Source organism: Anabrus simplex, chromosome 5, assembly GCF_040414725.1.
Source record: "Anabrus simplex isolate iqAnaSimp1 chromosome 5, ASM4041472v1, whole genome shotgun sequence".
In the NCBI taxonomy this organism is placed as follows: domain Eukaryota; kingdom Metazoa; phylum Arthropoda; class Insecta; order Orthoptera; family Tettigoniidae; genus Anabrus; species Anabrus simplex.
In genome coordinates, this window is record NC_090269.1 from 429,336,991 (window position 1) to 429,363,665 (window position 26,675).

Below are 26,675 nucleotides of genomic sequence, written 5' to 3' on the forward strand. Positions count from 1 at the left end.
TAAGTTCAGTTCTGAGATATAAGTATCCCCATAATGATTAAAAATACTTGTCTCCTTAATAGTAAAGGATCTTCTAAATACCAATCATCACGACTCTAACACCTTCAGTTTTTGAGATATGTGTCCACATAAAGGGAATTCAACTCCTTTTCACCCCGGCCCCTCAATATGATTTCGCCCGAAAACGCTTTATTTTTTGTTTTTAAAGGTGATCCAAATATCAATTTTACGTTTGTAACAACTTTAGCTTTTATTAGATGTAAGTATCCTCATACAATTAATTCCATTAATTTTTCAATTTTTCACCTCCCCCCCCCCCTTCGTTGGATTTTCTGAGAATACGTGTTTTTTAAAAATTTTAAAGCAGATTTCAAATACCAACTTTCACGTCTGCAAAATTTTCCGTTTTTGAGATAATAGTATCCTCATACAAATAATTCAATTAATTTTTTCAATTTCCCTCCTCCCTTTAGGTGAATTTCCGAAAACAAAAAAAATACGCATTCCTTTATTTTTAACGGAAGTTCCAAATACCAAATTTCACGTCTGTAACATCTTCAGCTTTTGAGATATCAGTATGCTAATTAATAGAATTCAACCCCATTTTCAGTCACTTTCACCCCTCCACCCCAAGTGGTTTTTTAGAAAACAAAAAAGTACATGTTTCTTTATTTTCAATAGAGATAAAAATACTATATTCCACTTCGGTAACATGTCAAGTTTTTGAGATATACTGTGGAAATGGTCATTTTAAAATTGCACCCCCTTTTTAGTTCCCCTTAAGTGGAGTTTCCAAAAACAAATCACATATGTTACTTTACTTTTACAGGAGATTCCAAATACCAATTTTTACGTCTGTAACATTTTACGTTTCTGAGATAAACTGTAGATATAATTTTTCTAAAAATTCGCCCCGATTTGTCACTCCTGTTTAAACCCCATTTTGCAGGGAGACTGAAACATGGATATAGAAGAGGGCCTACTGTAAAGTTTGACCTTTTTTTTTTTTTTTTTTTTCTTTACGTCGCTTTATGGCGACAATGGGACAGAGAAGGCCTTAATTAAGGCACAGCCTCAGCATTTTCCTGGTGTGAAAATGGGAAACCACGGTAAACCGTCTTCAGGGTTGCCGGATGCGAGCTCACAGCTGCGCGCTCCTAACCGCTCAGCCAACTCGTCTGGTGTTTGACCTAATAAATACGAATATTTGAGTTTGTAATCGTGTTGCGTTTGGCTCCTCTTAAAAAATCCCTGGCTACGTTCGTGCCCTCAGGAAGCAAATTTAGGCTGAATATGATTACAAATGTGCATTTTAGTGTGGACTAGATGATCTCGACTGAGGAAGACAGCGTTAAGATAAAATCATTTCTTTTGGCTGCATATTGGTTATGTTGGTGACCCTGATTTACAGTTTCCTCTGTCTTCCAATACTACTTATAAAACAAGATGATATATTTAAAGTGTAATTAAACTGTATGGAAATGCGTGTATGTATGATTATTATGTAATTGTTTACGTCTCTATCAATCAACATTTTTATTTATAAGTATCACAGTTGCTCCTTTGACTTAAATAGTCGTGCGCAATACAGATTAAAAAAAAAAAAAAAAAAAAAAGTGACACTTGACATTCAGTTAACAGCAGTTAGCAGTGAGTTGTGATCCTTGTATGTAAGTGGTGTATTTGTGTTGTGTTTGTCGTTCATTCTGAAACTGGTGCATAATGTTAAATGTTAACGCATTTATATAGATTGTGGCTGAATGCCACATGGTTGAATGTGGTAGTGTGACGTGATCTCGATTCGTGTGTTGTGAATTTTCGTGATTTGATAGAAAAACAATTTTGACAGAAGGTGAGTCAACACGGAAGGAACTTACGGGATTCTTCATTTTTATACAGTTACACTGAACAACTTGATTTCTACTGTAATTAGTGAGAATCATATAATTGTCACGATGCAGATACATTTATTTGCAACGTTATTACCGTTGGGAATACTTGTGGCCTATATACAAATGTTACTACAACAGATGTTTCGCGAGACCTGTTTGGAGGATGTTCTGCTGTGTGTTTGCGTAAAAGGTGTTTGCAACATCCTCTGCGTATATTTACACACATTTGTAATTGTATCGGACGCGAGGCAGTTTATTAAATTAATGCATACTGCCTAGATGTGTAATAAAAATTTAGTGAATCTAGGAAATACAGGTAGCATGTTAGGACTTAAAATTGTTAGATTTCTGGGGTATTAATATCATAGGGATGTCCTTTTTGACTGGGAACTAGAATTGTGTACAGACCTAACCTTTTTTTTGTGTGTGTTATATTCTGTTATCCTTTGTGTTTTTGTAGTTGATTTGATGTGAGACAACTTTTTATATTTCAGTTTATGATGAGCACTACGGTTAGCAGTGTCAGTGACACTGCGGCATCAGCATTGCCAGCATCTGTACCTAATTCAAGTGGTAACATTCCTGAGTCTACATCAACCCAGTCACCACCAGCTGAAGTTGTTCAAATATTTTTACAAACGAAAACTGCGCAAGGCATAGCTGGAGCATTTGTTTGGGTTGCCCTCTTCTTGACCTGCCAACAGGTTTGTTTTATTTCTCATTACACCACTTAGTGTTTCATTGTCCAGGTAAAAGGAATAACCATTTATTTATTATGCAGAACTGTAAAATTACTTCCAGTAGATAGGTCTGCATTGAATTTTTACATTAGCCTCAATGAATCTTTATAGCAATTGTTTCTGTAACTTTAGGTTTCATTAGCTGTGAATGTCTTGTGGTATGGGATTTGTTTAAATGATGTTTTTGCCATGTTATAGAAACTGATTGCAGAATAAACGTGGGAAAACTGTTTAACATATTTTTGGTGAATAACATTATCTTTTTGAGAAATTTGTAAATCCAGAGAAAGCTCGCATACCTAGATCGCCTGCTGTATGAAAATTAGGCTAGGCCTATTGCTTCTTGCCATGAAGTACTGTGAGTGAGTATCCTCTCTGTGCGATTAGGGCATGCAAGTGTAAGCTTACATTCAGGAGATAGAAAGTGGGTTCTAACTCTGACTGTTAGCAGCCCCGAAGATAGCTTTCCGTGGTTTCCCATTTTCACACCAGGCAAATGCTCGAGTTGTACCTAAATGAAGATTACAGCCGCTTCCTTCCAACTCCTTTCCTATCCCATCATCGCCATAAGACCTATCTGTGTCTGTGCAACATAAAGCCAATTGTAAAAAGAAGTGTCCTTTCTAGTGAGTTGGTATAATCATTTTTAATGCAACTAAATATATTTTTGTATTGTACCGTAATGATGTTACCTGTCAAACATGTGTACACCAAGATACTCAGATTTGCTTGATAATATAAGATCCAGCGAGTTGAGTTTGCGGTTTGGGTCAAATATCTGTTAGCTTGCATTCAGGGGATATTGGGTTTGAACTCCACTGTTGGAAGCTGTAAAGATGGTTTTCCATGGTTTCTTACTTTCACATCAGGCAGATGTAGTGGCTGTAACTTAATGAAGGCAGTACAATCCTAGGACGGGGGCACCAGAAATTAGAGAATGAGGCTTGGTGTAGACATATGCTCTTTTGTAGTTACCGTACTTCATGAGGGTTAAAAATTCAATTCAGGGTGATGCTCTTCTGTTGTCACTTCACGATAGTGCTGATAGGAGCTTCGATAGGTGCTACCAACTGCTGAAGGAAACGTATACAGCTTTTTATTATTGGTTCGCTCACGTCCTTGCTAGTGACAAAGAAAACATTGGCCTAACAGGTCAGGGGTGTCTAGCACCAAGCCTGCATAGAGGGGGCTTTTGTGTCAGCCTTGGTCCATATTGGTGGCGAATAAAACATATTTGAGGTTATAACTCTCGTGTTGGGATCTGTTTGTGAGGTGAAGTCGGCTATTATATTATAACTGCGTTGAATTATGGGGTCATAAAATGCATCCCATGGTAATGACTGTTGAGCGAAGGGTTGTGGGTAATGGTGTAAGATTTCTGGTAATAAAGATAATTTTCTTCTGAGGCAGGATGGTAGAATTTTAGGTTTGGCAATGAACACTTCTCTCCTGTACAAACATTTTTAGGTAACATTCATATATTTCATCACACAAAGTAATGTGGGCCCTCATTGTAAGACTGTACTGTGTATGTTTTTAATGTTTCTGTAATCAAGCTTAGGCTGCACCTAAAAAAAAGGGGGGGAAAAAAGTTTGCATTACTGTCAGATTAGGCACATTATGTGGTAGGGCATGTGTAGCCCTGTTGTAAATTGTAAAGATTACTGTAGGCCTATACACACCAGTAATTTAATTGCTTGTTTATAATACAGCAGATGTTGCTGTCTGCAGTCTGTGTGGAGCCTGGGGTGAACTCTGCTATTTAGGTGAAGACTGATAGAGTGCAGTACAGGCTTCAATTAGTGTTTACATTTCTTGTGGAATGTGTATTAATGATTTTGACCAAGTTGGAATTGTGTGGCATTGATTCAGTGTGGACATTCACAAGCAGATCTCACGCATCAAAGTGCAGTGCCAAAAACGTGAAAAATGTACCATGAAACCATAAAAGTTGTTGATGGACAGAGGGTGACAACGCCACTTAATAGCGCAGAGGAGAACAACTTCGACTGCTCAACAATTATAAGATGTTTTCTTGAGGGCAACCGGTGTCCGTGTGCATGCACACACTGTATGCATTCGGCTTCATAGTGCCTGATTAAGATCATTTCGACGAGTTCCACTAGAGAATTGTCGTGTTAAAGAGAAGGTGGCCCATCCAACATCTTAATTGGGGGTTTGATGAATAGCGTAATGTCATGTTTGCAGATGAAACGTGGATATCACTTATGCCAGATACACAACGTCAAAAGGTGTGGAGACGTAAAGGACACGGTGGAAAGTACTAGCTTGTTCAAGAGATGCAGGCATTTGGAGGTGCTTATGTAACGTTTTTGTCTGAGATTGTGCATAGTCATTATACATCTTTGATACCAGTCAGGCGATATTAACTGCTCAGCGGTATACCGATGAAATTCTTGTACCATTTGTAAAACTCTGTACAGATGAATATGGTGCAGAACTTATTTTCGTCAATGACACTGCTCGCCCTCATTGAGGTGCATCGGTGAGGAACTCCATGAGAGAGGCAAGTACCAACCAAATGATTTTACCAGCGAATCCACCATACGTGAATCGCATTGGGCACGCACAGGACAGGTTGATTGTCCACTACTTCCACAGACCTTCCGAGGCATCATTAGAGTTGCCTAGATCCAATGGGACCTCCTCCAAGATGACGATGTGCTGCTCGCAAGCATGCCACAGACTTGAACAGTGCCACAGAAGGCCATACACAGTACAAGGCAGTGTGAAGAAGGGTCAACCTTCACTAAAAAAGAACAAAAAAGACCTGTAAACTTTTCATTATTACTGTTTATTTGTGTTAGATATTGGAAGAAAAACATTTCAGTTTGTAAAAGTCTATATTTCTAGGCTGTGTGTCTGATACAATAAACAGCATTTTGTTACTTAGTAATTGCAACATTTTGTAATTTAATGATTGCACAGCATCCTTGACATTTCAATCTTCTTTTTTGCGGTGTATATTTCTTCTCAGCCAGCGACGAGCATGTTTACTTACCAATGTCATCAGGATAGTGTGCTTCAACACTGCAGAATTGCTGAGTAGGTTCTCTCGTTCTCCAAAAAGGATTGTTTGTCTGAAGTAAGGGTCCTTTCTGCTGCCATTGTACATTATTGCATAAATGTGTACATTTTCATTAATGGCTGTACGGTTAGGGTCACGCAGCTGTTAGCTTACATTTGGGAGATAGTGAGTTCAAACCCCACTGTTGATAGCCCTGAAGATGTTTTACCGTGGTTTCCTATTTTCACATCAGGCAAATGCTGGGGCTGCACGTTAATTAAGGCCACGGCCGCTTCCTTCTCACTCCTAGTCCTTTCCTACCCCATCTTCACCATAAGACCTATCTGTGTTGGTGTGACTTAAAGAAAATTCTGAAAAAAAATAATTCTCCTCCAGAAATGCACTCTTCTTTTCAGAGTGGTTCAACTTGCAGCCTCATTTCTAGTCCACAAAAATTAATTTACTTTCTCAGACTTTAACTTCCAGATATCTGCCACAAACTCCATGATTCAGTCACTTAATTAACCTAAGAAATTGATTAACTTTGCTCCGTGGGTACCTAATATATTAACATCGCGCCGGGTGAGTTGACCATGAGGTTAGAGGCACGCAGCTGTGAGCTTGCATCTGGGAGATAGTAGGTTCGAAGCCTGCTGTCGGCAGCCTGGAAGGTCCGTGGTTTCCCATTTTCACACCAGAAAAAATACTGGTGGCTGTATTTTAATTAAGGCCATGACAGCTTCCTTCCCACTCCTAGGCCTTTCCTGTCCCATCGTAGCCATAAGACCTATCCGTGTCGGTGCAACTTAAAGCAAATGTAACAACTATTAACCTTGCAGATTCTGTAGTTGTATCCAACACGCTATCACACGTTACCTTCAAACTTCATAGAATGTGGCAGCTCTGGGCACACACGATGCGAGCTCTGTTGGGGGACAATAGCAAACTGCTTTGCAGCCAATAGGAATACAGATTGAGATACTCTCTGTTTTAATTTTTCTACATAAGTACAGTGTGCTCCTCAGAAATTTTTGTCAGCCGGGTGGCAGGAATGAGTACTAGGTGGGAAATAGTATGTAAAACTTCAGTATTAAAAAATTCAATTAATTCCCCTCAGGACCTTAACAATAATATCAGACAAGTAAACTTTGAACTATCTTAGCGTTATCACGAACAAGACATAACAGAATATTTTTAACTTCTAGTGTTCTATTGCTCGTTCCAAATCATATAACAGCAGGCTTAGGCCTACCATTCGGTTGCTGTGGACATGTGGACTTCCATACGGGTTTATAACGTCGTGCGGAATAGAAGGCTTGCATGCGATTCAACGCTAATCCAGACCCCGCTTGTGCATGACACTATGTGGTGGTCAAGCTAAACTTTTGATCTCTGATGTAATTGATGCGATTATACTGGCAATAATTATTTATAATTTAAGTTAACAGTTTTACAGTACAGTATTTACATGTTAATTTGGAGCACCCAATGACTTAAACATGTATTAATATTATGTAACTAGCACATAATGTGTAGGTTATATTAGTCGGGCGATCTGTAAAAAAGGCAGGGCCCATTAAAAATGTCCTAGGGAGAACACTGAAGTAAGAATACTTTTTGAAGTTGGTTGGTCCCTAGCACTCATAAAAGACAGATATCTCCTCTGTATTGTTTCACATCATTTTTGCATGATATTTTCCTTTCTAAAAATCTGTCCCCACTAGTAAAGTGTAAAGGAACTAAAGGTGATGATGATTTTCATGTTGTGTTATTTAGTTTTTTAAAAGAAAAGAATTTCTACAAGGAAATTTTTGTTGTAAGAATTTATTCAGTATGGAACAGAAATGAAATTAATTTATTGTAATGTTATTTAGTGCCTGAAATGTAGTGCCACAGCCACTACTACCTTCCCAGTCCTCTCTCATCATTGCCAAAAACCTCTGGGAAAAGAATGATTGGCTATTATTTTGCAATTAAAGGACATGAAAAATTTCTGAAAATTAGTGATTATTGTGTTAAGTTTATAGTACTTTTTGTTTGGGATAGTATTGTGAAGTTGTAAATTGATATAAACAATGCACTAAAACTTTATCCAACTAGTATACTTTACAATAATGTTCATTGTAATTTTAGGGTTCCAAAATGAATTCAGCATGTTTATTTAGACTTACTCAGCTACTTCTGGGTTGGCAAGCAACTTTGGATTAAGGCCCAGCGGCCACAGGTGTCTTTCTATCCGTTTAACTGCCGTGGTTTTCAACCTCTTTTATGTAATGCATTATGTTAAGTTGACATGAACATGCAAAGGAATAATTTCCTACGGTAGTTTTAAAAACAGAACGTGTTCCATTTTGTAAGGACAGCAATGGCTGCAGTGTCACATGAAACACATGTTATGACTTGCGACCACACACAAGAGTGACTAGTACAGAAGAGTATTAGCATCTAATGCTGGGTGAATATTTTGGCAGTGTAATATTGTCTGTAGGAAAAGGCCAGCAGTACAGCCTGAAATAGAAATTTTAAATGACTGCAATAACTAGATATTAACACAAATCTCGTTTGGCTCCATGGCTAAATTGTTCTTCGTTCCAAGGAGTCCCGAGTTGGTCACACCATCCACCTTTGCGTGATGCTGCTGACATGGCTTACAACAACTTAACGCTGTGAAAGTTTGGGAATGACTGCTGGAAATACAATAGAATGGATTTATTTTGTCTGGCAAGATTAAGGCCATTAGGCCCTCTCCCCATCTAACCAAAAAATACAGTATCTATATGTGCAAAATAGAAATAAATACACTTACAATTGAAACATCTTGCAACTACTTAACAATACAATATTATGATAAAAAATAAAAATACGAGAATGATGATGAAGATGATTATTTACAAAATTATGACATGATTAGCTAAATTCTATTATCCTTGGTAATAACATTGGGATTATATAAAGTCTATAGTTTGAGGAAGGCTAAATCTACAGTATTTCCATAACATTACTTAGTAGGTAGCGGTGACAAAGTTGCCTAAAACTAGCAGGTTAGGCTCCTCTGACAGAGACTGGTAGTGCATTCCATTGTCGTGCCGAAGAAATAACAAATTAGTTTGTGTATCGTGTGGTGCGGTGAGGTGGAATAGATAAGAGTGCATCAGATTTTGACCGTGTTCCAAAATTGTGATTGGATGAGAGATGATGAAATTGACTGTACAAGTAGGGAGGTGAGCATGAGGGGAGTATTTGACGAAGAAGGCGTAAAGCTATAGCTCATCTAAATGTACATTCATTGTCTGCCCATTTCCACAAACTTAAAGAACTTGTCCCGGATGTATTTGATGTTTGCCTTCTCACTGAAACCTGGCTTCATGATCTGATCCCTTCGAAGACTTTCAACATACCTGGCTACTGTTTACTTCGGAACGACAGAGCTGGAAAGAGGGGAGGAGGTGTAGCAGCGATAGTCAAAACCAGTTTAAAGCCTAGGATAATTGCGTGTTCAGATAACGAATACAATAGACGACCCAAGTTCCTGCTCTTGGAAATAATTGTAGCCCATCAGAAATGTGTGGAGGATGTAGAGAACGCATTGTTACGTGTACTTCCGCAATATGAACATGTAATTGTCATGGGCGACTTTAACACAGACACCGGAAACAACAATGCCGAGGGTCGGCAGCTTATAAGCATGACTACATCTTGCGATATGAGCATTTTGCAAACACTCCCTACTCACCACACCACCACGTCACACACAACAATCGACTTAATGATTGTCAAGAATACAGACAAAGTACTACAACACGGACAGACATCTGTACCAGGAATTTCAGCTCGTGACCTAATACACATATCCTAATCCTTAAAGACCTGAAAGACAAAACCAAGGACTATTACATTCAGAGATCTCTCTAAAATTGACTACAGTAAGTTCACTGAAGACGCACTAGATGTTCCATGGCACAATATACTGACAGTTGACGACATTGACATTAAAGTAAACATATTTAACGAATATCTGACAGCGCTCTATGATTGACACGCCCTGCTGAAAACAGTACGGGTAACGCAAGCCCCAGCACCGTGGCTAAACTTAGAGCTAAAGGAGTTAATGGCAAGACGAGATGCCGCACATAGAAAGTTTAAGCGACAACCAACACAAGACAATTTTGACGCGTTTAAACTGCTACGAAATAAAACATCGCAGGCAGTACGCAACGCTAGAATTAGACATGCACATACCCTGCTAAAACAAAATACTAGACCTGCTATGGCTTGGAAAGAACTAAGACACATGGGAATAGGTAAACAAAGAGACGATCATCCTATTGACATTTCCCTGGACTCCCTCAATACATATTTTACCACTCCCGGACATACCATTGACAGAGAAAGGAAACATAGAACACTATACAGCAATTACAACTCCCCTGCACCTGACAGAGAAAAATTCTACTTTTCACATGTGACACCCTCGCAAGTTAAACAAGCCATATTTAGAATAAAATCGAAGTCCAAAGGGATAGACAACATAGAAATAGAAATTAAGACAATAATTGATATAATTTTACCTACTATAACTCACATATTTAACCATTCACTAATGACTGGCACGTGTCCCTCCTTATGGAAAGCTGCCGTTGTCGTCCCACTCGCTAAAAAATCACCGCCTGAAGACGTAACTGACTACAGACCTGTGAGCATACTGTCGGTCCTTTCAAAAGCCCTAGAATTCATTGTACACCAACAAGTCTCCAACTACTTGCAAATACACAATATTCTTGACGAACACCAGTCTGGTTTTCGACGTAACCACAGCACTAGTACAGCACTACTTAAGGTTACAGACGACATTCGCAATGCGATGGACAAAAGACAAGTTACCATCCTAGCTCTTCTTGACTTCTCTAAAGCTTTTGACTCAGTTGACATAGATGTACTACTTTCTAAACTATTTAAACTCTAGTTCTCGACAAACAGTCTTCAGTGGATGGATTCATACCCCGTGTTCGTCTGCAGTGTGTAAGAAATAACAGTAATGAATATTCATCCTGGCGATCTGTAGAGGTTGGTATTCCACAGGGGTCTGTCCTAGGACCACTTCTATTTTCTGTCTATATCAATGATATATGATATTTCAGTAGAGACTTACAAGAAATCTGTAACTGGACTGACATGCATGGACTTAGACTAAATAACGTAAAATCTTAAGCTATAATAATTTCACATCCTCAGCTTTTTTCAAAAACCATAAGCAACTTCACTTTACAAAAACTCTACCTACAAAATTCACCCATTGATTTCAGTGAATCTGTCAAAGATCTCGGTGTTATTATAGATGAACATCTTTCTTGGAAACAACAGGTTACCAGCATCTCCAGGGAAGTATTTGCGATGCTTAACTCACTTAGAAGATTCCGCAACATATTTTCGTGTATTAAAAGAACGCTTCGTTTGCACTATTACCTCATTTCGACTACTGTGACGCCGTGTACAACGGCTTGACTGCTACTCGAAACGACAAACTACAACACGTGCAAGACGCCTGTGTTTGGTATATATGTGACCTACGTTACTGTGACCATGTTCAACAAATCTTCAACAAATTTATCCCTTCACAACATGTTTTATGATGCAGAAATTGCTAGTGGATTTCATTTACCGCGCAGGCAGTGGATCACTTTGAACAGAGTTCGGACAGGCCATGGAAGATGCAGGAACTCACTCTACAAGTGGAACCGCATAACATCATTAGAATGAGACTGTGGTGCTCCACGGCAAACAGTTGCCCACATTGTCGGCAGCTGCAAGCTACGTGCTTACTTGGGTAGCTGGGCTGATTTCTTGATTCCATCAGAGGCAGTGTTAGAGTAGATGGAAGGGTTGGACATCCTGATATGAAATTGTTATCTTGTTATTGTAATATATTCAATTGTATATATGTACATTTGATTCCATACGCTAAGTAAATATCATTAGAATTCATCATAGATAGGGCCTCATCACAGACATGGTAGGTTCCTATACGGTGTCGACTTGAAAGACCTGCACTAGGCATCTTCGCAGGCCACACACTATCTATATATAATACACAATTGTTTGTATAGTTTATGAAACTGTCCTTTGGCTTAATATAGTGTGAATCCATATTTTCTCCAGGAAGGTCAAGCCATTTTTCTCAATAGCGCCGTTCTCACTCTTGGGTATTTGCGTTTTTGTGACCTTATTGAATTTATTATTATAATGTTATTGTTTTTTGTTTTTCATAAGTTTAATATATATAATCCATTGTTGAGACTTTATTGAAAATAGTTTAACATACATATGTAACACTGAAAGTTTGGCACAACTGGAATCTTAAACATGTTCATTACTAAACAGTTTTGGTCGAAATAAACAGAGATAAGGAAAACAGTAATGGAACCAATGTCCTGTTAATATATTTCAACAGAAATGTCACTAAAGGATATTGGTACAAACAGTACAATCAAGCTGTGATAATATCTAATATAGAAGAGACAACATTCACAGAGACGTTTTATTCCCGTGATGATTTATATTGAGTCCTCTACTTAAACTACTCATTAGTTACTCAGTAGCAGACTCGTTGTTGAAATACTCATCAGTAATATCGGACATCATCTGTATTCCAATAAATTTCAATAAAGAACTATACACATGATGTTCTGTGTATGAATCCTCTGATTCATCAATATTCCCTTGGCATATATGCGCAGGAACATCATCCGTCTCTTCAGACAGCCTCTAATCTTCTCATCTTGAGCCATCGTTCACCACTAAAGTTTCAAGAATCAACAGTAAAACATAAAATCTTTGCCAATAATTGTTGTAAATATATACCATAGTTACATCGTAGGTTGAGGGTGAGCTCAGAGCTCTTTCTTAGTGTACTGTTGACAGAAACATTGTCTTGCTGCTACAAAGTCAACAATGTCACACACCACTGCCATTACTCAACTTTTAAAACCCTAAGTCAGTTACACGGTGATTCAAAAGTTTACCTGCATTTGACTTCATATTACGGAGAATAATATCAAATTTATCCCTTCACAACATGTTTTATGATGCAGAAATTGCTAGTGGATTTCATTTACCGCGCAGGCAGTGGATCACTTTGAACAGAGTTCGGGCAGGCCATGGAAGATGTTGAACTAAGATTAAAGTCCTCTTCTCTGTTGATGTCGATAGAGGTATAGATCAAAGTCCAGTTGTCTATGTTGCTTAACTGCGGTGATCCGTCGAGAACCGGTGTGTTCAACATGGTATGGCCATTGGACAGTTGTCTATGTGATTAAGGTATTCTAGTGGTTGTTTATAACCGGCACGTAATAATTGGGGGATCAAATGTGGTTTTAGTTGGGCTCAGGTTATCTCAGTTTAATGTGGATAGTGAAGCCTAAAGCGAAGAAAGAAGGCTAGTTAGATGAGTACATTACTTTGATAGGGCAAGACAAATTTGTGGCTGTGTGTAAAGAAATATGGGACTCACCTTGTTCATCATGCTTTATTTGTTATAGGGAGAGGAGATGCGGACTGAGCGTGTGGGCATAGATAAGTCAGGTATATGAGAAGGGGAAGGAGAGGGTTGGGGGGTAAAAGGGCAGTGTTTAAGGCGGGGCAGGGGTCTGATATGGTGGTGGCATGCAGCGCGAGAGAGTATTGTGCAAAGCAGAAAAGATCGATCGCTTATTCGTGAACTTAAAACATCACCATATATTTTACTTACCCCTCATTTTTAAGTATGAAATTGTTCTTATATATATATTTTGTATCATCTTGTATGTAGCCTACATTGTTAATTGCAACATAATATGTTACTTGCTCATTTTGCAATTTTAGGCTGAAGATGACACTCTTACGTGTTGAAACTCGTACCATAAATAATAATATGGTGTAAACTAATATTTACATATATTTTGTATTGAATAGGTGGAACCTTGATTCAAATTTTAACATTGTTTTGAATGAATAACAGTAATGCACATTTCATATTAAAGCTTTTTCTTGTGTGTGAACATGTGAAAATTTACTCCTAAAGTCCCTGTATGCTGAGCATATAACTCGTTGAATAATAAAGATGATGATTGACTTTCTCTCTGCTTGTGTGTGCTCAAATGCCAACAGCTGTAGACTGACCATTGCCGCTGAATGACCGCGCTGATAGGAAACCACTAGTGTGTGTTAGGGCTAAGACTGTAGATGGAAATGAAAATCCACAGCCTGTTTCCAGTCATTCAACTGGGTCAGGCACGGAATGAAGCGGCGAGGACAGGAATTGTGCCAGCTGCCGAAGCCTGTCACACTCCTCTGGGGCAATTATTAATGAATGACAGATGAAATGATATTGGATAGTGTTGCTGGAATTAAATATGACTGCAAAAACCAGAGTACCCGGAGAAAAACCTCTTCCACCTCCGCTTTTTCCAGCACAAATCTCGCATGAGTGACCGGTATTTGATCCACTGGAACCCAGCGGTGAGAGGTCGGTGGGCTGCCGCCTGAGCCACGGAGGCTCCACTGTAAATGGATAGAGGTTTATTTATCGGAAACTTTGAGGGAATATTAACGCCAACATTTGATCAGTTCAGTAAGCCAGTAGATGTCTCCACAGTTCGGAATTGAACGTTGTACATTAATGTCTATTAACATGGAGAAAGTGATTACTGAAAATGCGTGAGGGGCACAGTAGCATAGCATGGCTTTCCATTGACACTGTTGAAATATCATGTGGCGTGGTGAATGATCTGGCTTTAAACCTCTGTCCAAAACCTAAATGTGTCAGTATGATTCCAGCAACCTTAGAAACTAGCTGGGATAAGCTGAAGAAAGTTACCTTATTATGTAAATGCAGATTTTTTTTTCTTTTCATATAGTATCAAAAGTAGAACAAATTTTTTGAATGTTATTTCGTTCCATCTGTGAAATTTTATGTAACCTTTGCAGGTATATAAATGATATATAAATACACTATCTGAGCAAAGTAAACACTAGTAAACAACAACAAATGACATATTGTACTTGTATAACAGGATGGTAGGGAGGTTTGTGTTGCTCAGTTCAACTACGGAACAGTAACATGGATGAGTCAGGTGACTATTAACATGGAGTAATCTGTAAGGGACGTTTCTGACCTTATGAAGGTACGCAAATTGACTGTTACTGATGTAATTGTTAAGTGAAAATGTGAAGGTACAGCCACAACTTAACAGAGAACTGGTCGGCTACATATTATGACACCCAGAGACCAGCAAACATTAAAGAGGATGATGTGAGAAAACTGACTGTTGTCTGTAGAAGGAATCCCCAGGGAATTTGAAAATGCTGTGCAACGTTCAGTCAGGAATTACCTAGGGTTTCATGGTCAAGCAGCTGCTGCAACAATTTTGTGCTGGTGTGCTCTGGGTACATAGAAAGGGTTGATGGTGAAGCCAATGGCGTATCTTAGAATGATCAGATTTTCATCAACTAAGGCACTTTCCGCCATCAATCCTCAAAGAGCAAATTCACATCACCTTTGTGGAACACCAGATTTATCATGCAGAAATTGAACACTGTGTATCCATAGTATACCAGTAAGCACAGAGGAGACCAGATTCATAGTAACTGACAGGTCTTAGATTGATCACAAGAAATTAGTAGTTACACAAAAGGATAGAGATAAAAGGAAAAAAAAAAAATCATTGCAATACTTCATAAATAAAGCAAAGTGCAGAGTGAGATTGCAGTGGAAACTTAATGATAAATGCACAATTAGTACTATATAATTCATGGAGTCCAATCCAAAAAGGTTCCATGGATATTACAAATAAAGGTTCAGAAAAAAAGGAACATTTACATTTAAAGATGGATCTGGAATAACAATATTTCTTGATTTATTAAATTAGTGATGTGCTTGAGCCCGGCTCGAGCTGCTCGAACAGATGACGTCAGAGCTCGAGCCTGTTCGAGCTTTGCTCGAGCTTTTGCGCGCGCCGCAACCTAGCGCCTTGCTGTTACTAACACCCAGCAAACTTGAGAAGGATATGTAAGAGTATTTATGCTGGACAGTACCGGTTCGTCCTCTCTACTGTTACTTCCGTGTATTTTGTACATAATATAATTTCGACCCATACCTATATATTGGAGACAGTCAAAATTTATGTTTGTGCGATGATTCGTTACACATGCCTCCATCCGAATAAACCAATTCTCTACTAAAATGTGTTGTTTGGGCCGTATAAAGACAGAAAAAGGAAACCATTCACGTGTCGCAATAGTTACATATTTAAATGGTTACAAGACTAAAAATGTATATTTTACCTGCAGTTGTTGACACGTTTCTCGCTCGGGTGCATGGCTCAATGGTAAGCGTGTTCACCTTTGGTTACAGGGGACCCGGGTTCGATACCCGGTAGGATCAGGATTTTTAAAACCATAAGATGATGTCTTGTTTTATTTGTTCCAGATGGGCTCGAAAACTACTGAACCGTTTGACCTGAATTATTGTAAATGATACAGCTTGAAATAGCGAGTCACGTTTGAGTTTCATATAGCCTATATTTCACGCAATCAGACAGTAACATTGCTGCATCATAATAATATACATGTATTTGGGTATACGATTGATGACATGTCAATCCTTTCTTACTCAAAGTCTTCTATACGAGCAACAAGGGTAATACTCTCCCAAGGAGTGGATTCAAACCCCCCAACATTGAGGACAGAAGGAGAACCTCGCCTGAGGCGCTGCCAGCTGTCTTAGCCGCCCAAAGCATCGCATTGTAAGAATAATATTAACGTATTCATAATTTTGCACGGTCTAGAAAGCCAAGATTAACAGACGAGAGGATCTGTCGTGCTGACCACACGACACCTCGTAATCTGCAGACCTTCGGGCTGAGCAGCGGTCGCTTGGTAGGCCATGGCCCGTCGGGGCTGTTGCGCCATGGGGTCTGGTTTGGTTTGTTAATCATAATGTTGCGTCCAACGTGCAGTTGTTACACGGCACACAGGTACTGCCTTGGGAGGAAATACTTCTGTTAATACGGGGGGAATATTACGGGTACATCCGTCGTCATTTTCATTGCATATTATCATAATCTAAGCCTTCTAATTTTATGGCCAACCTTTATTCCTCACCAGATATACGTCAATGACTGAATGTAGTAATATGTGAAATCACGCACGTTCGTTATAAATATTATACACACACATGTGTGAAAGGTGCTTCACTTCATATGCTGTTTGCTAATTTGCACGTTCTATCTGTAGCCCGAGACAGACTCCGCCTTCGATCACGTGACTGCTCGAACTTCCTTCGAACCTCGGCCCGTAACGGGTCGGCTCGATCCCGCTCTCTACGTGTGTGATGGGCAAACGATACCCGTGTTCAAGCGGGATGGAGCCGACCCGTTACGGGCCGAGGTTCGAAGGAAGTTCGAGCAGTCACGTGATCGAAGGCGGGTTCTGACTCGGGCTACAGCTAGTGATAAGCAAACGATACCCGTGTTCAAGCGGGATGGAGCCGACCCGTTAGGGGCCGAGGTTCGAAGCCAGCTCGAGCTGTCACAAGACCGAAGGCGGATTCTGACTCGGGGTACAGCTAGTGATGGACAAACGATACCTGTGTTCTAGCGGGATCGAGCCGACCCGATACGAGCCGAGGTTCGAGCCTGTTTGAAGCGAGCTCGAGCAGTCACGTGACCGAAGGCGGATTCTGACTCGGGGTACAGCTAGTGATGGACAAACGATACCTGTGTTCTAGCGGGATCGAGCCGACCCGATGCGCGCCGAGGTTCGAGCCTGTTTGGAGCAAGCTCGAGCTGTCATATGACCGAAGGCGGATTCTGACTCGGACTACAGCTAGTGATAGGCAAACGATACCCGTGTTGTAGCGGGATCGAGCCGACCCGATACGAGCCGAGGTTCGAGCCTGTTCGAAGCAAGCTCGAGCTGTCACATGACCGAAGGGTGAGTCTGACTCGGGCTACAGCTAGTGATAGGCAAACGATACCCGTGTTCTAGCGGGATCGAGCCGACCCGATGCGAGCCGAGGTTCGAGCCTGTTCGAAGCAAGCTCGAGCTGTCACATGACTGAAGGGTGAGTCTGACTCGGGCTACAGCTAGTGATAGGCAAACTATACCTGTGTTCTAGGGGGATCGAGCCGACCCGATATGGGCCGAGGTTCGAGTCTGTTCGAAGTAAGCTCGAGCAGTCATCACGTGACCGAAGGCGCAGTTGACTCGGGCTACAGCTAGTGATGGGCGAACGATACCCGTGTTCGAGCAGGATCGAGCCGACCCGATACGCGCCGAGGTTCGAGCCTGTTCGAAGCAAGCTCGAGCTGTCACATGACCGAAGGCGTATTCTGACTCGGGGTACAGCTGGTGATGGACAAACGATACCTGTGTTCTAGCGGAATCGAGCCGACCCGATACGAGCCGAGGTTTGAGCCTGTTCGAAGCAAGCTCGAGCTGTCACAAGACCGAAGGCGGATTCTGACTCGGGCTACAGCTAGTGATAAGCAAACGATACCTGTGTTCTAGCGGGATCGAGCCGACTCGATACGCGCCGAGGTTCGAGCCTGTTCGAAGCAAGCTCGAGCTGTCACATGACCGAAGGCGGATTCTGACCCGAGCTACAGCTAGTGATAAGCAAACGATACCTGTGTTCTAGCGGGATCGAGCCGACCCGATACGCGCCGAGGTTCGAGCCTGTTCGAAGCAAGCTCGAGCTGTCACAAGACCGAAGGCGGATTCTGACTCGGGGTACAGCTAGTGATGGACAAACGATACCTGTGTTCTAGCGGGATCGAGCCGACCCGATACGAGCCCAGGTTCGAGCCTGTTTGAAGCAAGCTCGAGCAGTCACGTGACCGAAGGCGAGTTCTGACTCGGGCTACAGCTAGTGATGGACAAACAATACCTGTGTTCTAGCGGGATCTAGCCGACCCGATACGCGCCCAGGTTCGAGCCTGTTCGAAGCAAGCTAGAGCAGTCACATGACCGAAGGCGGATTCTGACTCGGGGTACAGCTAGTGATGGACAAACGATACCTGTGTTCTAGCGGGATCGAGCCGACCCGATACGCGCCCAGGTTCGAGCCTGTTCGAAGCAAGCTCGAGCTGTCACAAGACCGAAGGCGGATTCTGACTTGGGCTACAACTAGTGATGGACAAACATACCTGTGTTCTAGCGTGATCGAGCCGACCCGATACGCGCCGAGGTTCGAGCCTGTTCGAAGCAAGCTCGACCTGTCACAACACCGAAGGCGGATTCTGACTGGAGCTACAGCTAGTGATAAGCAAACGATACCTGTGTTCTAGCGGGATCGAGCCGACCCGATACGCGCCGAGGTTCGAGCCTGTTCGAAGCAAGCTCGAGCAGTCACATGACCGAAGGCGGATTCTGACTGGGGCTACAGCTAGTGATAAGCAAACGATACCTGTGTTCTAGCGGGATCGAGCCGACCCGATACGCGCCGAGGTTCGAGCCTGTTCGAAGCAAGCTGGAGCTGTCACATGACCGAAGGCGGATTCTGACTCGAGTTACAGCTAGTGATAAGCAAAAGATACCTGTGTTCTAGCGGGATCGAGCCGACCCGATACGCGCCGAGGTTCGAGCCTGTTCGAAGCAAGCTCGAGCTGTCACAACACCGAAGGCGGATTCTGACTGGGGCTACAGCTAGTGATAAGCAAACGATACCTGTGTTCTAGCGGGATCGAGCCGACCCGATACGCGCCGAGGTTCGAGCCTGTTCGAAGCAAGCTCGAGCTGTCACACGACCGAAGGCGGATTCTGACTCGAGCTACAGCTATTGATAAGCAAAAAATACCTGTGTTCTAGCGGGATCGAGCCGACCCGATACGCGCCGAGGTTCGGGCCTGTTCGAAGCAAGCTCGAGCTGTCACAAGACCGAAGGCGGATTCTGACTCGGGGTACAGCTAGTGATGGACAAACGATACGTGTGTTTTAGCGGGATCGAGCCGACCCGATACGCGCCGAGGTTCGAGCCTGTTTGGAGCAAGCTCGAGCTGTCACATGACCGAAGGCGGATTCTTACTCGGACTACAGCTAGTGATAGGCAAACGATACCCGTGTTGTAGCGGGATCGAGCCGACCCGATACGAGCCGAGGTTCGAGCCTGTTCGAAGCAAGCTCGAGCTGTCACATGACCGAAGGGTGAGTCTGACTCGGGCTACAGCTAGTGATAGGCAAACGATACCCGTGTTCTAGCGGGATCGAGCCGACCCGATGCGAGCCGAGGTTCGAGCCTGTTCGAAGCAAGCTCGAGCTGTCACATGACTGAAGGGTGAGTCTGACTCGGGCTACAGCTAGTGATGGGCGAACGATACCCGTGTTCGAGCAGGATCGAGCCGACCCGATACGCGCCGAGGTTCGAGCCTGTTCGAAGCAAGCTCGAGCTGTCACATGACCGAAGGCGTATTCTGACTCGGGTACAGCTGGTGATGGACAAACGATACCTGTGTTGTAGCGGAATCGAGCCGACCCGATACGAGCCGAGGTTTGAGCCTGTTTGAAGCAAGCTCGAGTTGTCACATGACCGAAGGCGCAGTTGACTCGGGGTACAGCTAGTGATGGACAAACGATAGCTGTGTTCTAGCGGGATCGAGCCGACCCGATACGAGCGCGAGGTTCGAGCCTGTTTGAAGCAAGCTCGAGCTGTCACATGACCGAAGGCGCAGTTGACTCGGGCTACAGCTAGTGATGGGCGAACGATACCCGTGTTCGAGCGGGATCGAGCCGACCCGATACGCGCCGAGGTTCGAGCTCAAATACGTCAACCTCTTGTCGGTAGATTTAATGGCACGCAAAGAACTTCTGCTGAACTAACTTCCGGCACCTTGGCGTGTCCGAAAACGGTAAAAGTTGTTAGTGGGACGTAAAGCCAATAAAATTATTATTCTTTTCTTGGCCCTTATATTTTTCTAGCCCGATTTTCCCAGCGCTTTAAAACGAGGATGTAAGGGGTGTTTATTTCCTGTTTGGGGCCATAACCATAGAAGTAAAGAACCCCATTGTTCGTTATTGGCTTTACGACCCACTAGCTACTTTTTCGGTTTTCGGCATCGTTTTCTTTAATTGCCCATCTTCTTCTTCGTCTTAATCTGCTTACCCTCCAGGGTCGGTTTTTCCCTCGGACTCAGCGAGGGATCCTACCTCCACCGCCTCAAGGGCAGTATCCTGGAGCTTCAGGCTCTGGGTCGAGGATACAACTGGGGAGGATGACCAGTACCTTGCCCACGCGGCCTTTCCTGTTATGCTGAACAGGGGCCCTGCGGGAGGATGGGAAGATTGGAAGGGATAGACAAGGAAGAGGGAAGGAAGCGGCCGTGCCCGTAGGTTAGGTACCATCACGGCAATAGCCTGGAGGAGAAGTGGGCAACCACGGAAAACCACTTCGAGGATGACTGAGGTGGGAATCCAACCCACCTCTACTCAGTTGACATCCAGAGGCTGCGTGGACCCCGTTCCAGCCCTCGCACCACTTTTCAAATTTCATGGCAGAGCCGGGAATCGAACCCGGACCTCCGGGGGTGGCAGCTAATCACACTAACCACTCCACAACAGAGGCGGACTAATTGCCAATCAATTAATAAATTGATGGTTTCATAACGTAATGCTTACGCACGTAAAATCGGTATAAAGTGTATACCTCAACAGTAAACTATGTAGACCCTGTCTAGGCGGACATTCTGAACCTTTCGCCAGTCAAATGCGAGCGGCCGTCCACTGTGCTATTCATGAAAAACAAAACGGAACCTATTAAGAATATTTTACCTGCATATGTCGACGTCGTTTACGTGGAGGTGTCTCCCCCTCATTTGGAATGGTGTCATTCGACGAAGGACGAATATTATGAATTTTTAAGTATCTTATCATCGTCGATGTATTTTTACTATCGTTTTAATATTTTATCACATCGAGTGCATTTTACTCGTTTGTCTGGAAGCTCTTCAAAGTAGTCCCAAGTCCATGACCTTTTTCTACCGGCCATTGTCTGCTCTGTCTGAAGTAATAACAAATTCGTCTATTATAATAATGTATTTTCTTTCTTTCTTAATCTGCATACCCTCCAGGGTCGGTTTTTCCCTCGAACTCAGCTAGGGATCCCACCTCTACCGCCTCAAGGGCAGTGTCCGGGAGCTTCAGACTCTGGGTCGGGGGATACAACTGGGGAGGATGAGCAGTACCTCGCCCAGGCGGCCTCACCTGCGTAGCCTTAAGTTAGGTACCATCCCGGCATTTGCCTGGAGAAGGAGTGGGAAACCACGGAAAACCACTTCCAGGATGGTTGAGGTGGGAATGGAACCCACCTCGACTCAGTTGACCTCCCGAGACTGAGTGGACCCTGTTCCAGCCCTCGTGCCACTTTTCAAATTTCGTGGCAGAGCCGGGAATCGAACCCGGGCCTCCGGGGGTGGCAGCTAATCACACTAACCACTACACCACAGAGGCGGACATAATAATGTATTATTGGGAGATAGTGGGTTCGAGCCCCACCGTCGGCAGCCCTGAAGATGGTTTTCCGTGGTTTCCCATTTTCACACCAGGCAAATGCTGGGGCTGTACCTTAATTAATGCTACGGCCGCTTCCTTCCCAGTCCTAGCCCTTTCCTGTCCCATCGTCGCCATAAGACCTATCTGTGTCGGTGCGACGTAAAGCCAATAGCAAATAAAATAATAATGTATTACTAATTATTAATGAGAAAATAATAGCTCGTAGCATACGAAAAACATGTTAACTATCGGTACTTGAAAGTAATGATTAACAACATTAAGCCTGCAAAACACGACAAAGTTATACAGAAACGTATTTCTGAAGACTGGACAAAATGTAAAATGCAAAGGTACATATTAACGAAATAAATATCACCAATCTGTTGTTCGTACTGCCAGAAAGACTTAACCAAATGCTCTTTCCGTTCACTGAGAACGTTGTGTTCACCACCCCCCCCCCCCACACATAAATATACTGCGTGTACCTAGTAGTAATCTAATAGGACGAATTTTCCGTCCGCGCTCCGCTTAGTCGATGTGTGGTGTCGCCTGACAGTTCGAACAGGTTCGAAACGGCATCGAGCCTACGTAGCGTATCGGGCCGACTCGAGCCTGCTCGAACTTCCGTATCATTCGCCCATCACTATATTAAATTAGGTAACAATATGAGAAGAACCTATACAAATAATGTAGCATGCAAGGTAAATCACTCCAAATGAGAAAGTCCTCAGCCATAGTTTCATTGTGGTTCGCCCTGCGACGCTGCTTGGCGGCGAGGCGAGGGAGCGTTATTTCAAATCCAAGCTGTGTCCTCAGCATCTACCATTATTCTTTGAAAGTGGGTAATTGCGTCTGATCGTTGCTTTTTAAAAAGGTCCAGTAACAACAAGATATGTTCTCTAACTTTGAAGAACTCCAGTCCTTCCGCTTGAAGGGAGTTTGTTACGGGTTCTAAAATACCACTGTATTTTGCCATTGCGTCATTGCAACTATAAAGGCAGAGTTCGATGCTGAACAGTGAAGGTTATGTGCACGTTGCCTGGAATAGAAACTTCGCCAGTTAGACATATTTTCGAGAGCCTTCATAATTCTGGAAAAGTTTTCTGAAAAGAGCCTAATGCTTTTGTACTTTGAGGACCATCTTGTTTCACAGAAAAGAGGTAAATTGCAGATCTGCTTTTCTCGGAGTGGACTTTCACGAAAAAAGTTAATTATTTCTTTGATGGTACCTGCTGCATTATTCACAACAGAGTTCGTTAAGGTCGTTTATTACCAGATTAAGTTTATGACTAGCACAGTGACAGAAAATAGCCTTTTGATACCTATCTTGTATTAATTTTGCAACTCCACCTTCAGGGCCTGCCATAGTAGCACAACCGTTGTTTCCTTGACCACATAGTTTGGTTAAATCCAGACCAGAGCTTGTTAAAAATTCAAAATTGAATTTGCTATTTACTTGGCATTCATTTCTTCCAAAGGCTGAAACCCAAGGAATTATTCACATACTTTAAAATCATCACTAGATGTATTCTTGACGAACCGAATTCCAATAGACAGCTGCTCGGTTCCAGATATGTCAGTTGTCTCCTCAGCAATAACAGAGAAAGCATTGCATGAATTTGCTTCCATAACCAGTATCTCTCGTAATTCCTGTTTGCACAATCTTATTTCATTTTGAATTCGATGAGAAGTGTACTTGGCTTTGTGTGTGTGTGTGTGTGTGTGTGTGTGTGTGCAGAATTTGAGGTGTTCTTGTAGTAGAGCATCTTCTGCCTCCGAGCGGAATTCCAATAAATCATGGAAAATTCCGCTGTCTGACGTTTTCCCTCGAAGTGAGATATCATGGGTGCCACAGAAAATGGTAGTTGACAAAGTTGGTTTCACTTCTTTTCATTTTGTTCAAATGGTGGTGGAGACTACTATTTATTTGATCAGCTAGGCCTACCGTGAGTTGCCTTCCTTCATAGATGTTCACAAAGTTTTTCGCCTTTTCTGATGATTCTCTATGCCAATTTGGTTTTATATGGTCTTTGGCGATGGCATTGAAGTCCTTATATTTTGTGAAATGTTTCGTAATTAATGAACCTTGAAGACCTCTTTTAACGCTCGGCTTAAACAGAACACACGTTCGGCATAAAGCGCCCTTCAGTTCACGAGAATAGCATAGCCACGTACAATAATCCTTGAACCACTGCTGTCTGAAAGCGCGGCTGGTTCCAGCTCGCAAATCAACTTTAAAATCATAGGTTACTTGTGGGACCCATGGTTTTAACATTAATTCATTCTTAAGTGTCACATATATTTTTCTGCATTAAGAACATGCCATTGTCTTTTCTGTCACTTTCATCTTTCAGAAACACTTCGTTAATAATCCCCCCTTTAATTTCCGCTTTATCACAGCATTGTTTTATATGTTGTGACGATTCCAGTTCGCGAACACTGCACTCTTTGTTCTGTTAAACACTGTCACTTGACACTTCCAGCCCCTTCACTTAAGTTACTAAGTTTAGCCTTTTTGTAAAACCTTCTTATATCCATTCCTAATGCATAAACGCCGCAAAATCGTTTGATTGTATTAGCAATAATTTATAACCGCTAAGTTAAATAGATAAACATTACTAAATCACTTCTCACTATAATAGCCGCTTTCATAACAACACAAACATCCCAGAATCAATGAACTATTATACAATGATTCGATTGTGGATGATTTAACACTACAAGTTAGGAACCTACTGTACAACAACAATGGCAGGCTGCCATTCTCTTATAGCAATCGTCACTTTGTTCACAAGAAATTAGCCACCGTATTATTGCACGCCTTAAAAATAACAATATACAGAATTTCGCAGCACGAACAAAGATTGCGGTAAGATGAAACGGCGTAAAATTAGGCGAGAGCACAATAAATAATCCGCTTTGTAAGCACGATCTTACGGGACTCATGTCTTACCAGTCAGCAAACACGACCTTAGTTTAGGGGTTGAGCTTCGCTAGAGGTGTGGTAATGTATAAAAATATCCCCAGAACGTGCTTTCCCTTATGGTCATTGCCGAGGCCAAATTCCTAAGGTACCGTACGAGAGGTGGCAAAACTAGTTAGTCGGCACTCATGATGATGGTGATTAATGTAATGGAAACATACGGTACCTAAAACTAGGGTAGGCGTAACCATATTGGAAGCTGAAGCAATGTTTCCTTTAGTAGCCTATTGTATGACATTATTAGAATATTTTTCTTGAATATAATAAATCAATATAACGTCAGCAACATTAAATTGTTTACAGAAATTTCCGGTTATAACAGATGTTAGATGACTGTCAGTAAGTTCAGTTTATGAAATAATCTGGTATGGTGTTAAACAGATGAATATCAACCTTTTCAGAATTGCGGGCGACCATGCCCGCGATATTAATTCCGTCCGTGAAAACATCTGCCTTGCCGGTATGTTCAGACAACACAACCGGATATCTTGGTATTTACCGTCTCACCATGATAGGACGCTGTAATATTATACTCGTATTAAACACTGGAAGACATGCATGTCCTTCTAGATCGTATGAATCTGAGACGCCGGCGGAGCACTAAATTGATTTTGGACGGAAGTAAACCTAATACGTGCTATAAGCTGCACAGCATGCCGTACAGAATCGTAGCTTAGTAAAGCCGCGGCGGAGAAAGCTTACGTGTGAGTGGGAGGTTCGAGTCCGGCGCGAAGATTCCATATTTCTGAAATATTTGTTTAATATGTACCGCACGTAATGTAAGTTCAGTACGCGCTTTCACGAAAATTGTGTGTAAATAAATGTGTTTGTGGTCATAAGAACGGCCGATTAGTTAGCAGGCCGGACACATGCGGACCGGAAATAATAGGAACACAACTGCCCTGATAATGTTTTGTCGCAGCAAGTGCTCGATGTGATGGCCGTTTTGGTTTATGCACATTCGGGCCCACTGTCCAATAGATCGTCTTGCGCGCTGAAGCATTCCATGCGCGATTGCTCGGCAGGCGTCTGTGTTGCCGGAGCTAGTCGGGGTTTTCCGGCACTCGGGTGTAACCGGCGTTCTTCAAATGCCCCCCACAAGAAGTAGTCTAACGGCGTACAATCCGATGATCTGACGGGCCAATAAACAGGGCCTCCTCGACCTATCCATATCCCTGGCAGTTCCTCGTTCAGATGGTTATGAATGGGTCAAGTCGAATGTGGCGGAGCTCCATTCTGTTGCAACTATATTGTCAAACGATCCTGCAAGGGCACATCCTCCAGCAGCAGTGGGAGGTCCTGACGCAGAAAGTGCAGGTAGCGTAGGCCCGACCAATGGCCCTCAAAGAAATAAGGTCCAATCAGGCGATCCCCCAAGATTCCGCAACCACACATTCACTCCCCATCGTACTTGATGGGCCACCTTTTGCACGCGGTGAGGATTGTCTGGACATCAATAGCGCATGCTATGGTGATTGACGTTCCCATTATTGTGGAAGCGCGATTCGTCCAAG

General features: G+C 42.4%; 1 protein-coding gene across 1 annotated transcript in view; it reads left to right on the top strand.

Annotated features, from left to right (window-relative positions):
• The first annotated feature begins 1,623 nt into the window (after nucleotides 1-1,623).
• The window catches only part of Tmep (Transmembrane endosomal protein), a 209,773-nt gene continuing 184,721 nt past the window's right edge, over nucleotides 1,624-26,675 (top strand). The window contains exons 1-2 of the mRNA XM_067147831.2: nucleotides 1,624-1,852; nucleotides 2,387-2,596. Of these exons, the coding sequence (XP_067003932.1) occupies nucleotides 2,390-2,596 (207 nt within the window). The 5' untranslated portion in view covers nucleotides 1,624-1,852; nucleotides 2,387-2,389. The remainder of the gene's footprint in view (nucleotides 1,853-2,386; nucleotides 2,597-26,675) is intronic.